Consider the following 14,710-nt stretch of genomic DNA (forward strand, 5'->3'; position numbering starts at 1 on the left):
GAGATGGCAACCCACTCCAATATTCTTGCCTGGAAAACCCCACGGACAGAGGAGGCCGGTGGGCTACAGTCCATGGGGTTGCCAAGAGTTGGACGCGGCTGAGCACAAGCACGCATACTTGAACAATAAAGAGAAGCTGCGTTTAGAACAGAGAGTTCTAAAATACGTTCATGAGACATTCTGAGACTTCACCATTCTGCTTTACTTTAGAAGAAAATTCCACAGGCAAGCATGTCTCGGACTTGCTCCAAGGGAGTGTGTTTCTTTAGGTTTCAGAGTCTGTTGTCGGGGTAGTTCCACATCACAGAGGAGAGGGACGCCCCAGCAGCACACAGGGCACGAGTCCTGGGAGATGCTGGCATGTTTTCGTTAGTTGAAGAAAGGGCAGGAGTTGGCGGGTTGGCCTCTGACCTTTCTTCCTACATTTGGATTAGTTATTTTATTTTCCCTCAATCTACTTTTCAGAAAATGGTGGTATTTGTTGTTTTTTTTTTTAATCCAGATAGCTACAGGCATCATTTTCTGTTTAGGAGCTAGTGTAATTTTAAACTGTCACCTTCCACAGAAGAAGTTCTTGATCTCATTTACTTCTCCTGTTTCTCTTTCTGAAATAACTCATCACTGGCCCTAGGGATTGAAATTTTGAAACTTCCTTCTAAGTTGAGGGAATCTGAATAGTACTTCCAGTGCTCCTGTTATTTTAGCCAGGCCTGATGGGGGTGACGGTGTGATCAAAACACAAAAAACAGCCACTGTCTTGAATTTGCAAAATGGATTAGCAATAATAGAACACATATGTGTACTTTTGTACTTATACTGTTTGTTACCTCTATGCTTGTGATTCAGTGAGACGTCATTAAATGGACTTTTTTAAAGACAATGAATATTGCACAGTCACTTAGTACTGCTAGGAATTTTTTTAAAAAGCTGACTTAATACAAGTAAACAGCATTGGTCCGGACGCATGCTGACTCCACCAGATAATTTAGCTGCAGAGATTAAGGAAAATATGGCTCTTGCCAAGAATCACTCTTGATTCACTAGTAAAACTGTGTTGTTGTTTTTTTTAAGCTGAGAGAGTAACTGGTTTGGGGGGCAGGGTGGTTTTGTTTTGTTTTGTTTTGGGTGGTGTGCTTTTCCCTAATAAACTCCCTGAAGCCCATCCTATTAGCCCTTATCCTCAGGATTTGCAATGGCTCCTGCGTCATTAAGCCATTGTTCTTTATCAGCAGCTGCCCACACAGCCCTGGTCCTGTCATCCCAGAAAACCAGTTTTTCCCCCTGTGGTGGTTGGGAGAGGGAGACTTGGTTTAGAAAAGGCCACGGGGAGGTTGAGCTGCATGGGATTGCCAGTGTTCAGCCATCTTTCACTTGCAAAAGTGGTAATTCCATAAGACTCAATCAAAGGGGTAACCACAGGCTTTTTATAGTCTGGTTCTGAAATTAAACTCCTCCTGGGCAGCGGAAGTTTAGATCAGGCCTTTGTGGTAGGACCATGTAATAATACTTTCTGCAGGTTAGTTGTCAAAGTCTTTTTGCACAGTGGGTGCTGTTCACTGCGCCTCTTCAGGAAGTATTTCATCTCTCTGATTTTATTCTTATCAGTAAAGTGAGCCTGGGCAGGAACAGTGTCATACTCTCTTCCTTGGTAAACTTAGGCGAACCTTAAGGACTGCCTGGGAGTCCTCAGGCCAATAGAGTTGCTCAGACCTGACTGAGGTCACAGGGTGAGTGAGAAAGAAGAGGTTCAGAACCGGGTCTTCTGCCTCCCAGTCACTGCTCCACCCTCCATTAGTAAAGTGAGGGCAAGTCCCACAAAAGGGGCCTCTTTGGTGGAGTTCCAGGGCTGTGGCAGATCACTTCTGTGTTCTAGGATGTTGCCCTCTGTGTGATAAAAGATACACAGTGGTGACTCAAATGCATGAAATGGCAATAGCAGCCTAACTGCCAGGTCTGCATCCTAGCTCTGTCAGCTACCAGCTATGTGACTTGGCAAGTTATGGCATGTGACCCTTCTGTGCCCCTGCTGGGGAGGAAAAAATTTTCCTCTACCCTTCTAGGTTCATCTAGCTGGTCTAAGAATTAAGTTGACTTAAGAAGGCAATGGCACCCGACTCCAGTACTCTTGCTTGGAAAATCCCATGGACAGAGGAGCCTGGTAGGCTGCAGTCCATGGGGTCGCTAAGAGTCGGGCACGACTGAGCAACTTCCCTTTCACTTTTCACTTTCATGCATTGGAGAAGGAAATGGCAACCCACTCCAGTGTTCTTGCCTGGAGAATCCCAGGGACAGAGGAGCCTAGTGGGCTGCTATCTATGGGGTCGCACAGAGTCGGACACGACTGAAGCGACTTAGCAGCAGCAGCAGCAGCAAGACAAGTTAACAGGAGAAACTCAAACAAAACTTTAATTATGTACATACATGAGAGAGACCCAGGAAAATGGAGTAGCTCCCCCAAATGGCTGAAGCCCTTCCCTTTCTAAATACCATCTCCAGTTAAAGACAGAGGAGGATGTTGGAGGCAGTGGTTTGGAATCTCAAAGGGAAGAGGAAGGCAGTTGACATGGAACTGGAAAAACAAATGTTTGGTAAACAAATATTTGCTTGCCTGTGCAGAGACAATGGGACACAGTGAGGAGTTTTAATAAATAAAACTGTGCAAGGTTCCTATCGCCTCACCTCGTTGATACTATATTTATCTCTGGTGACAGCTCCCTTCCTGGAACAGATCCTCTGTCTGCTTTCCCTAGGCAGTTAGAAGGAAGGTCAAAGATGCTTCCTGAGTTTGGAGGGGCCTTAAAAATAATTAGTCCAAATTATTCTTCATGCCAGTGAGACACATTTTTGGGGTGGCCGCATTTGCCCCCTCTTACCCTAGTCTTGTCCTTTGTAAAATGGAGATGTACAGCCCCACTGCTGAGGTTGTGGCCAGGATTGAGTGAGTTAATGTGAGTTCATGGAAAGTACTCAGGACAGTGCCTGGCACACAGTAAGTGGTCAGTGATGTTTGTGCCATTTGATGATTGCTGCGCCTACTGGGTATCGCTGCGCTGGAAATGGAATCGCTATTAAGCTAGTGCCTGGCTCTTTTAAAATGTTGATCACTGGATTGGAATGTTAGTGTTTGGAGGCAACTTTTAAGAACCGGAATCCCCTTTCTGTGCTGTCTTACTGTGTGGCCAGACTCTTAGCCCCTGGCCTGAGACCTTAGAGCTGGGCCATTCCTTTACGCACCCCGTCTCTACTACCACTCAGCCTTCCTTGGTTGAAGGGGTGACAGGGAATGGGGGTCCTGTGTAGGTTTGATCCCTTCCTTCTCTCCTTTTATCAGAAAATAAGACCAGCCCTGAATGAGAGACATACTTCATCAAGCTTATGTGAGGCTCCTGGGCTTAACTGGCACATGTCTGCATCTTTCACGTGAAATGTACAAGTCAAGACAAGTCCGGAAGAAGTAGGAAATCCATCCCGGAACAGCAAATCTGTGCTTGGAAACATTTCAGGAGACACGTATCAGTGGGAAAGGCCTGACCCAAGGCTGACTGTGTTATACCCGATAAATAACCCACGTTTCACCTTCCTTTCAAGGAACATGAAAGGAAGACCAGATTGCTCTAGCAGCATTGCATTAGGGTTTTTTATGATTATAGTATAACTGTTTAAGAAAACATGAGTGTGGTTCTAACCCTTAGAGTGTGGGCCGTGCTCCCACATGAGGGTCTTGAAGGCTAATTTGTGCTCTGTGCTCCTTTGCTCACCTCCCCAGGCTGCCCCCAGTGCATACTGGGCAGGGCTGTGCAAAGTTCAGCTTTGCACATTCAACCCTCGTCACCCTATTTGGGGTGCCCCTGGAGAGCGCCCTCCTCCTCCTCTTCCCCTCCCTCTTCTTTTCCACCCCCTTTCATCTGCAGTCACCACTCCTGGCCCTGGGCCTGCTTTCTTATACGTTGTGTGGTGATGTTTTGTGGATCGTCTTGTTTTGTGGATCACACATTTTGGCTCTGCTGTTGCATCAGGAGGCATGGGAGCTGCTGAAGCTTTGTCTCTCTGCACCGCACAGAGGGAGTGGTGGTTTATAAATTTTGAATCCCTCTGTTAATTTCACACGAGAATCCAGGGCTTTTGTGTTTTGGAAAAATTGATATTTAGTGTGAACTTGTGGTCTGGGAAAAAGGTTAGCCTCTCACAGAAGTACTTTATGTGAAATAGTTTTACATATGTGCAGTGTTCGGAGCATCACCAGGTGTCTTGAGCCATCTGATAAAAAGGATGGGACTATATGATAAGAGACCAGATTACCCACAGGAAATTCGGTCTACCATAAATATGCTCAGAATGTTTCTACCCGAGTTCTAGAGGCACAAATATGGCATTTTTTCCTCTGTGAACTTACAGAGAAATTAGTGGTCCCGGTGCACTTTACTCTCACAGATCTGTCTGGGTGTTGGACAATAGGGTTTATAAAAGTGGAGGGACAGGAGAAAATCAGAAATGAGGGGCTTCTCATAAATGAACTTGACCCCTTATTTTTTTGATGTTATGAAGTTTTTATTTTAGGGGTTGAGTTCAACTCAACTGACATCAGAAATATTAGGCTGCAGTCCTCAGCCAGCCACTCATTAGAGGCATGGCCTCGCATGTCATAACTGCACTGTGCTTCAGCTTTTCCAGCTGTAAAATGATCATAGTCATCATTCTGACATCTTCCTGGGCTGACTTGAAAAAATGGGAAAGAATGTCTGAGAAACTTGTCCTGCGCACCTTCAGCAAAGGTGTGTCAGTGATGCCATCTCATGCTCAGGGCTCCCGACCCTGAGCTGTGAGGGGGCTGTGCTGTCCACACTTGCACTGGGAAGGCTGGGCAGGCCTCCCTCTCGTGCATTCCCAGCATGTTTACATGCTGAGTAATCCCACCAGTTCCACTGAATGGAAGAATTGAGTTTTCCCCGAGGATTTTCGAGCCTTCTGCCTACACAGACACTGAAGTTAGCCATTTACAATACAGGAAAAGGAAAGACACTCCAGTTTCTGGCTTAAAACATACACAATTCCTAACAGAGACCCCCCTGGGTTTCCTGGGATGGAAGTAATAGAGCATGTCCCTCTGGTGCTCTGGAGTTACACAGTGTCAAAGCTAAGAGCCTCCAGCCCCTGGCAAGTGTCTCCAGTTACACATGATGAAACTGAGGCCCAGTTCCCCTGGGGAAGCCCTTGTCCAGGGTCCAGGCAGGTTATTGGCCTGAACCCAGGTCTGCTGACCCTCAGGCTGTGGTTTTCCTGCCACTTCACTCTGCTTCCAAGGCCAACACCAGGAGCTGACTTGGAAGCATGGCAGAGGAATTGGGATGAGAAGGAAGAGGTGGTATCAGGGAGGTGATGGACAACAAAGACAACTTGGAGATGCCTGGCCAGGGCCCTGCTCACACCTGCCCTTTTGTCTACTCTTAGGACACCAAAGCACCTGGAGGATTTGGGGTATTGCCCATAGGAGCTTGCCACACCCTGAGCCTGGAGCCATAGCATGGTCCCTGGGGCACCAGTGAAAACAGGCCCTAGTGTCTCTGCTGGCACATTGGGGACTGGGCACAGGCTGGACAGGGCTCAGGATACTCCAGCCCAGTGAGGCAGTGACCCTGAAGGAAGCATGGGATTCCCTGGGAGGAGAAGCCCAGGACGCTTGTCTGAAGTGCAGTGTAGAGGAGAGACAGGTGGAGCTGAGGGACTCTGCCATCACACTGACTCCAAAGATGTCAGTAGCCAGGAGAGGCCAAGGAGCTATGAGATTAGAGCAATCTGCAACGAACAGACTCTGATCCCAACTTTGATCCCTTTCTTCCAGATTTATGTGCTCCCAGCTGCCCAATGAGGTCCTGAAGAGCATCAGCATAATCGACAGCCCCGGCATCCTGTCTGGAGAGAAACAGCGCATCAGCCGAGGTCAGTGCCTTCCCCGCCCATCCAAGTCCCCCCCACCCCCACCCCCACCCCCAGGGCTGGCTGAGTCTCTCTGTGATGTCAGCAGAGGGTTTTTGCCCCTGTTTAATTCCTTTAAATATTGTCGTCTACTGTTAGTACCTGCCTCACATAAATCTTCAGACTTTAAGAGGGGGCCTATCACTTGCTGATCACTCACCTGGATACATGACAAGAAATAAAGGTGGCCAACCAGTCACCACAAGAGAGAGAGCCCTCCCTGCTGCTCTTCTTCCCCAGAATACTGGCACATATTCTACCCCAGTTGCCTCTGCAGCAGCCTTCCATTGAGTGAGGTTTTATTGGTATTAGTATATATTTGGTGCCAGATGCTGTAATGCACACTGGAGATGTGGAAAAAACAGATACAGTTTCTGGCCTGGAGGATCTTGTCTTCTAATGAGGAAGATGGATATTATTTATTTTATCACAGAAATAAATAGAAAACAAGAGCTGGGATAATCATTCTATGATGGGAACTGTCTATCAGGGTGTAAGGGGGATATCTGGCCTTGGGTTGTTGGGAAAGACTCTCCAGAGAAGGTGACATTGGAGCTGGAACCCAGAGGATGAATTGGAATTAGCTAAGTGAAGCTCTGGGCTTCCCAGGTGGTGCTAGTGGTAAACCTGCCTGCCAGTGCAGGAGACATAGGAGACATGGGCTCGATCTGTGGGTTGGAAAGATCCCCTGGAGGAGAGCATGGCAACCTACCCCAGTATTCTTGCCTGGAGAATCCTATGGACAGAGGAGCCTGGTGGACTACAGTCCATAGGGTCACACAGAGTCAGACACAACTAAAGTGCCTTGGCATATACATGGATGGGAAAGGAGAGACGATGAGGTGTTCAAAGGAAATCTGTGAAAGACAGAAAACGCTTGTAAAGAACAGTGGCATCTAGGCTTCTTCAATCGTCACAATGCAAGGCTAAGGCAATACTGTTTCCAGACCCATGCACTGTGGTTCAACCGATGGGCCTGTAGTTTCCCCTACCCTCGTGGTGAAGGGGCTATCGGGAGCAGATCAGCAGACCATTTATCTACAGAGAGGAAATTCCTGACAGGGAGGGCCCTAGAAGAGACTCCTGTGGTCCCAGAGGCAGGTCCAGTTCCCCTTGTCCTGGCCTCTGAAACTAAAGGCAGTTCCTGGAGGCTTTGCTGGGAGGGAGAAGCCGGAGTGGATTAGTTCCTGCTGTCACTCCTCACTGGTAACTCTTCACACCCCCTTGAACAGGACTCACAGGATTATGGCCAGACAGTGCACTCCCCCAGCATTCCTGGAGCAGAAGTACAGTACACCAGCCCTGGGATACACCCGGGAGCCAGAAAGCAAGGGTCCTGTGACAGGGGTCAAGAAAGAGCTTCCCATGTCTGTCAGCCCTCCCTTCTCATGGCGTTTGAGAAATGCTGATTTTGCAGTCTCTGACTGCCTTGCTGTGCCTTCATCTATGTGTTCAGGGACTTGGTGGGCCATTAGGCTTCTCCAAGGCCTCCAAGAACATTGCACTTACAGAAAAGGGCACAAATAACCATTGGTAATGGTTTTCTCCAGCTCCTTAGAGACTGTTTTCTATGTGTGTACAAACATACTGTTTTAACAGAAATGTGATTACCATGCACATTTCCTACAGCTTGACTTTAAAAATATATATATTTATTTATTTATTTGCCTGCATCGTACCTTATTTGCATCATGTGGGACTTTTCATTGCAGGGTGTGGGCTCTCTAGTTGGCACGTGGGCTTCTCTCTAGTTGTAGTGCATAGGCTCCTCAGCATGTGGGCTCTGGTGCTCGGGCTTAGTTGCCCCACAGCCTGTGGGATCTTAGTTTCCCTGCAAGGGATCAAACCTGAGTCCCTGCATTGGAAAGCGGATTCTTAACCACTGGACCACCAGGGACATCCCATACATCTTGATTTTTGGTTGTTGGTCCTAAATTTTAGGACCTCTGGATTTTAGCTTCAGCCTTATCCATTCCTTGTTACTGGTAGGCCTCTGACCAATGTTAATCGTCTATATTCTTCAGGGTTTCTTCCTGGCTTAGTGATTCTAAGTGTCTTTCAACCTGTAGCTCCTTCAGAAAAGTTAGCATGTGATACACTCAGGATGCCTTGAAGACAGTTCTTTTCAGCACTTGATAATAACTGATAATAACTGACTCATATCCTAGTCTGACTTACTGTGACAAGTCCTTACTCACATCCTATGCCCAGAAATAGCACATATGGTTCCAGCCAGTCGGCCAGTCCCTGCCACCCTGACAAGCAGCAGCTGGTACCATACCGTGCTGTGGCATCATTGCTGGTTGGGGTCACTTAGTTGACAGTTTCAACATATTAACCCCAAAGAATGTGTGCTGTTTTAAAGCTGCTTCAGCTTTAACTATTGCAAATAGTGCTGCATTCTTGCACATGTTCCTATCTGCTGCTGTCCCTCCAGCTCGTAAATCACAGCCCCACCTTTGCCAGTCCTTGATATCAACATTGGATGAGCCTCAGAGACAAGCTGTGACCCCTCAGAACTTTTGAAACATCCACCATTGACCTTACTAATGGGGCTTTGCCTCCCTGATGGATGTTTCATCTATGAAAGAGAAAGGGGTGGCTGTCGCGCCTCCTCCCTGTCCCTTGGTGTGGTTGATGGATTAACCTTTGGCAGGCAGAGTGTCATCAAGCAGGTCCCTCTTACACATGTATATCCTCAAAGGGTATATTCATAATAGCAGTATGAGAACAGCCACCAGAGGTTGAACCCTTGCTGTGTGTCTGCATGGTGTTCTTCACTGAGGATTTGCTAAGCTAAACCTGCATATAGTCATGCACAGACAGGAGCCCAGCCCTAACCAGGGAACCACTCACCCTCACTTCTCTGAGGATGCCGAGCCTAACAGAGTTTGTAAGAATTCCTTCCCCAGTGGTTGGGCAGATAGGCGACCAGGCTTGACAGCTGGGGAGTGGACAAAGCAAAATCTATTAAGGCACCACTTTTGGAGAACAGGCTGGGGGTATGCATGCTTCAAGCAGTGGCTGCAGGCTGACACTGCTATGTGGACCCCATCCACCCTCTAGCCTGCAGGCTGTGCAGCCCCAGATGGGCACATGCTGGGCAGACCATGCAGCTGCAGGAGGTGATAAGCATGGGGTGACTGCAGAGCAGCCCCAGGAAGACCTACTGACTGCATCACACTCAGAATTCTCCCATTATCATGGAATGAGGCAGATGGTGGGTGGGGCAGTGGAACATAGTGTTGCTTTGCTGGTGGTCAAACAGGGAAGGAGTGACCTAAGCTGGGGAGCTGACTTCATCATCATTGGTGGCCCTCAGGCGCCCCCAGGGCATTGCCCAGGTACCCAGAGTTCTGGGAACCAGATGGCCCAGTGGGAGTATATCTCCAGGAAGGAGTCCTGAACCTGGGGTTTAGTCATGTGCCTCCCCTCCCCTGTGGCTCCCTTCTTCCTTGTTCATTCTTCTCTCTTGTGCCATCATAAGCCTGCGTCCTTTCTACTCTGTCGAGTAGAGAGGGCAAGTGTGATTACCAGGAGGACATGGCATTTCATGGTCATTGCTCTTCTCTTGGCCAAAGTCAGAGGTGACCAGAAAAACAGTTGACATTGCTACATGATGATTCATATGTTGGGGTGTTTGGTTTGAGGCAAAACTTGGCAAACCCACTCTTATCTAGAAGTGATCTTTACGAATTGGAATGTGTCCTAGCACAGCATTCTCATCAACAGAATATTAACATGGACCCTAGAAGTCAGGTCCTGCTCTATGACCCAGAGTAAAACAAGAATGGAAGATCTGCATTGGCGGAAATAAATATCTAGATCTCTGCCTTGGTAGTTCCATAAATAAAACCCACTAGAGTAATTGGTTTTGGAGCAATTTTTAGCGTACTACTTACGATTGTGATGTTTCTCAGCTTAATTATAGTTAACAGAAAATCTTCAGGAAAAAAAGGGGTGAACTTAGATACTAACCTGTAGCTTTCTTGGCTAACATAGATAATTCTCATCAAGCAGGAATTAAAACACTCTCAATGTGATACACTATATTAACAAATTGAAAGATAAAAACCATATGATCATCTCGATAAATGCAGAAAAAGCCTTTGACAAAATTCAGCACCCATTTATGATTAAAACTCTTCAAAAAATTGGCATAGAAGGAACCTACCCCAACATAGTAAAGGCCATATATAATAAGCCTACAGCAAACATTATTGTCAATGGTGAAGAACTGAAAGCATTCCCCTAAGATCAGGAACAAGACAAGGGTGTCCACTTTCAGCACTATTATTCAACATAGTTCTGGAAGTCCTGCTGCTGCTGCTGCTGCTAAGTCGCTTCAGTCATGTCCGATTCTGTGCGACCCCATAGACGGCAGTCCACCAGGCTCCCCCAACCCTGGGATTCTCCAGGCAAGAACACTGGAGTGGGTTGCCATTTCCTTCTCCAATGCATAAAAGTGAAAAGTGAAAGTGAAGTCCTAGCTACAGCAATCAGAGAAGAAAAAGAAAAGGAATCCAGATCAGAAAAGAAGTAAAGCTCTCATTGCAGATGACATGATACTATACATAGAAAACCCTAAAGATAGTATCAGAAAAGTACTAATCAGTGAATTTAGCAAAGTTGCAGGATACAAAATCAATACACAGAAATCACTTGCATTTCTATATACTAACAACGAAAAATTAGAAAGAGAAATTAATCAATCCCATTCACCATTGCAACAAAAAGAATTAAATATCTAGGAATAAACTTACCTAAGTAGACAAAAGAACTGTATACAGAAAATTATAAGACACTAATGGAAGAAATCAAAGATAACATAAGCAGATGGAGAGATATTCCATGTTCCTGGGTAGGAAGAATCAATATTGTGAAAATGACTATACTACCAAATGCAATATACAGATTCAGTGTGATCCCTATCAAATTACCAACAGCATTTTTCACAAAACTAGAACAAAAAAATTCACAATTCATATGGAAACACAAAAGACCCCAAATAGCCAAAGCAGTCCTGAGGAAGAATGGAGATGGAGGAATCAACCTTCTGACTTCAGATTATACTACAAAGCTACAATCATCAAGACAGTATGGTACTGGCACAAAAACAGAAATATAGACCAATGGAACAAGATAGAAAGCCCAGAAATAAACCCATGCACCTATGGGTACCTTATTTTTGACAAAGGAGGCAAGAATGTACAATGGGGCAAAGACAGCCTCTTCAATAAATGGTGCTGAGAAAGCTGGACAGCACGATAGACAGTACTGTCTGTGTCATGCCAAACCTAAACATCTGCTACTGCTAAGTCACTTCAGTCGTGTCCAACTCTGTGTGACCCCATAGATGGCAGCCCACCAGGCTCCCCCGTCCCTGGGATTCTCCAGGCAAGAACACTGGAGTGGGTTGCCATTTCCTTCTCCAATGCATGAAAGTGAAAAGTGAAAGTGAAGTTGCTCAGTCGTGTCCGACTTAGCGACCCCATGGACTGCAGCCTACCAGGCTCCTCCATCCATGGGGTTTTCCAGGCAAGAGTACTGGAGTGGTGAGGTACCATTTCACACCAGTCAGAATGGCTGCGATCCAAAAGTCTACAGATAATAAATGCTGGAGAGGGTGTGGAGAAAAGGGAACCCTCTTACACTGTTGGTGGGAATGCAAACTAGTACAGCCACTATGGAGATCAGTGTGGAGATTCCTTAAAAAACTGGAAATAGAACTGCCTTATGATCCAGCAATCCCACTGCTGGGCATACACACTGAGGAAACCAGAAGGGAAAGAGACACGTGTACCCCAATGTTCACCGCAGCACTGTTTATAATAGCCAGGACATGGAAGCAACCTAGATGTCCATCAGCAGATGAATGGATAAGAAAGCTGTGGTACATATACACAATGGAGTATTACTCAGCCATTCAAAAGAATACATTTGAATCAGTTCTAATGAGGTGGATGAAACTGGAGCCTATTATACAGAGTGAAGTAAGCCAGAAGGAAAAACATAAATACAGTATACTAACGCATATAAATGGAATTGAGAAAGATGGTAACAATAACCCGGTGTACGAGACAGCAAAAGAGACACTGATGTATAGAACAGTCTTATGGACTCTGTGGGAGAGGGAGAGGCTGGGAAGATTTGGGAGAATGACATTGAAACATGTAAAATATCATGTAAGAAACGAGTTGCCAGTCCAGGTTCGATGCACGATACTGGATGCTTGAGGCTAGTGCACTGGGACGACCCAGAGGGATGGTATGGGGAGGGAGGAGGGAGGAGGGTTCAAGATGGGGAACACATGTATACCTGTGATGGATTCATTTTGATATTTGGCAAAACTAATACAATTATGTAAAGTTTAAAAATAAAATAAAATAAAAAAAATACCACACCAAACTCCCTACCTCTATAACCAGTAGGAAACTAAGAAAGCTCTGTTGGTGGATATTTGGAAGTATTATTTTAATTATAATTGGCAATGTAAGTATTCCTACAGACCATGATGACTAGAGGGATAGATAGAAAAAATACATATAGCTTTTATGATATTAAATTATGATATTACTATATATATATAAATTTTAGTATCAGGTGACATCACAGCTATATGGCATTATGTTATATTATGTATAATTTATTATAAAATAATATTTAAAAATAAATTTTTGTTCAGTTCAGTTCAAAAAAAAAAAAAAGAGTACTGGAGTGGGGTGCCATTGCCTTCTCCGAACCTAAACATCATCTAGGATTTATTTTGGACCCGGCATGAACACATGTAAAAGAATGAAATTAGAACACTTCCTAACACCATACACAGAGATAAACTCAAAATGGATTAAAGGCCTAAATGTAAGACCAGAAACTATAAAACTCTTAGAGGAAAACATAGACAGAACACTTGATGACATAAATCAAAGCAAGAGCCTCTATGACCCACCTCCTAGAGTAATGGAAATAAAAACAAAAGTAAACAAGTGAGACCTGATTAAATTCAAAAGCTTTTGCACAGCAAAGGAAACTATAAGAAAGGTGAAATGACAACTCTCAGAATGGGAGAAAATAATAGCAAATGAAACAACTGACAAAGGATTAATTTCCAAAATATACAACCAGCTCATACAACTCAATACCAGAAAAACAATCCAATCAAAAAGTGGGGAAAAGACCTAAACAGACATTTCTCCAAAGAAGACATACAGATGGCTAACAAACACAAAAAAAGATGCTCAACATCACTCATTATTCGAGAAATGCAAATCAAAACTACAATGAGATATCACCTCGCACTGGTCAGAATGGCCATCATCAAAAAGTCTACAAACAATAAATGCTGGAGAGGGTGTGGAGAAAAGGGAATGTTCTTGCACTCTTGGTGGGAATGTAAATTGATACAACCACGGTTGACGGTATGGAGATTCCTTAAAAAACTAGGAATTAAACCGCCATATGACCCAGCAATCCCACTCCTAGGTATATACCCTGAGGAAAGCAAAACTGAAAAAGACACATGAATCCCATTGTTCATTTCAGCACTATTTACAATAGCTAGAACATGGAAGCAACCTAGATGTCCATCAACAGATGAATGGATAAAGAAGTTGTGGTACATATGCACAATGGACTATTACTCAGCCATAAAAAGGAATGCATTTGAGTCAGTTCTAATGAGGTGGATGAACCTAGAACCTATTATACAGAGTGCAGTGAGTCAGAAAGAGATAAATATCATATTCTGATCCATATATGTGGAATCTAGAAAAATGGTACTGAAGAATTTATTTACAGGGCAGCAGTGGAGAAACAGACATAGAGAATAGACTTATGGACAAGGGGAGAGGGTAGGAGAGGGTGAGATGCATGGAAAGAGTAACATGGAAACTTACATTACCATATGTAAAATAGATAGCCAATGGGAATTTGCCATATGGCTCAGGAAACTCAAACAGGGACTCTGTATCAATCTAGAGGGGTGGGATGGGGCAGGAGATGGGAGGGAGGTTCAAAAGGGAGGGGATATATGTATACCTATGGCTGATTCATGTTGAGGTTTGACAGAAAACAATAAAATTCTGTAACGCAATTATCCTTCAATAAAAAAATAAATTAAAAAATATTCTGATGTGTATCTAATAATAATTTTATTCTACTGAAGTAAAAGCTACCTAAAATTTCTACAATTTTTCTAAAATTCTTAAGATTTTTTTAAGTTCTTTTCTTGAAGCGGGTGGGTGAAATCTGACCAGGTTCACTCCTGAGAACATCCATTGCCTTGAAGATGGCACCCAGATTTTCGATTCTATGTGATGAGAAAAGAGCATTTATTCACATATCCTTATTTTCATTCTCAATCTCTTGCTATTCCAGCTCCTGAACTGTTTGCTTCCTAAAGTACTGTCTGTGTCATGCTAAACCTAAACATCATCTAGGATTTATTTTGGATCCAGCATGAACACAAGTGTGTTCCCAACTGCATGGTACAGACCTGTGGGTTCTGGCTCTAATCATGACGTCCCTCTCTGATGAGGAGAAGACTGGGAAAATTCTAAAGTGGCAGCTGGTATGCTTGTTCATCTGTTTACACCTAAGTATTTGGAAGGTGCTATGTCAGCAGTGAGTAATTGTGGTTTCTGAGAGTGTGAGGTTTTGTATAGCCTTCAACAGAGTTTGACTTTGATAACAAAAATAGTACAATTTTCCCTTTTAAAAATGTAAATAACTCTAGAAG

General features: G+C 44.6%; 1 protein-coding gene across 1 annotated transcript in view; it reads left to right on the forward strand.

The window, feature by feature from the left end:
• Positions 1–14,710, forward strand: part of EHD4 (EH domain containing 4) — a 92,064-nt gene that overhangs the window by 28,704 nt on the left and 48,650 nt on the right. Inside the window, exon 3 of the mRNA XM_005903973.3 lies at positions 5,840–5,937. Coding sequence (XP_005904035.1) covers positions 5,840–5,937 — 98 coding nt within the window. The remainder of the gene's footprint in view (positions 1–5,839; positions 5,938–14,710) is intronic.

The sequence above is a fragment of the Bos mutus genome, chromosome 10, assembly GCF_027580195.1.
Source record: "Bos mutus isolate GX-2022 chromosome 10, NWIPB_WYAK_1.1, whole genome shotgun sequence".
NCBI lineage: Eukaryota > Metazoa > Chordata > Mammalia > Artiodactyla > Bovidae > Bos > Bos mutus.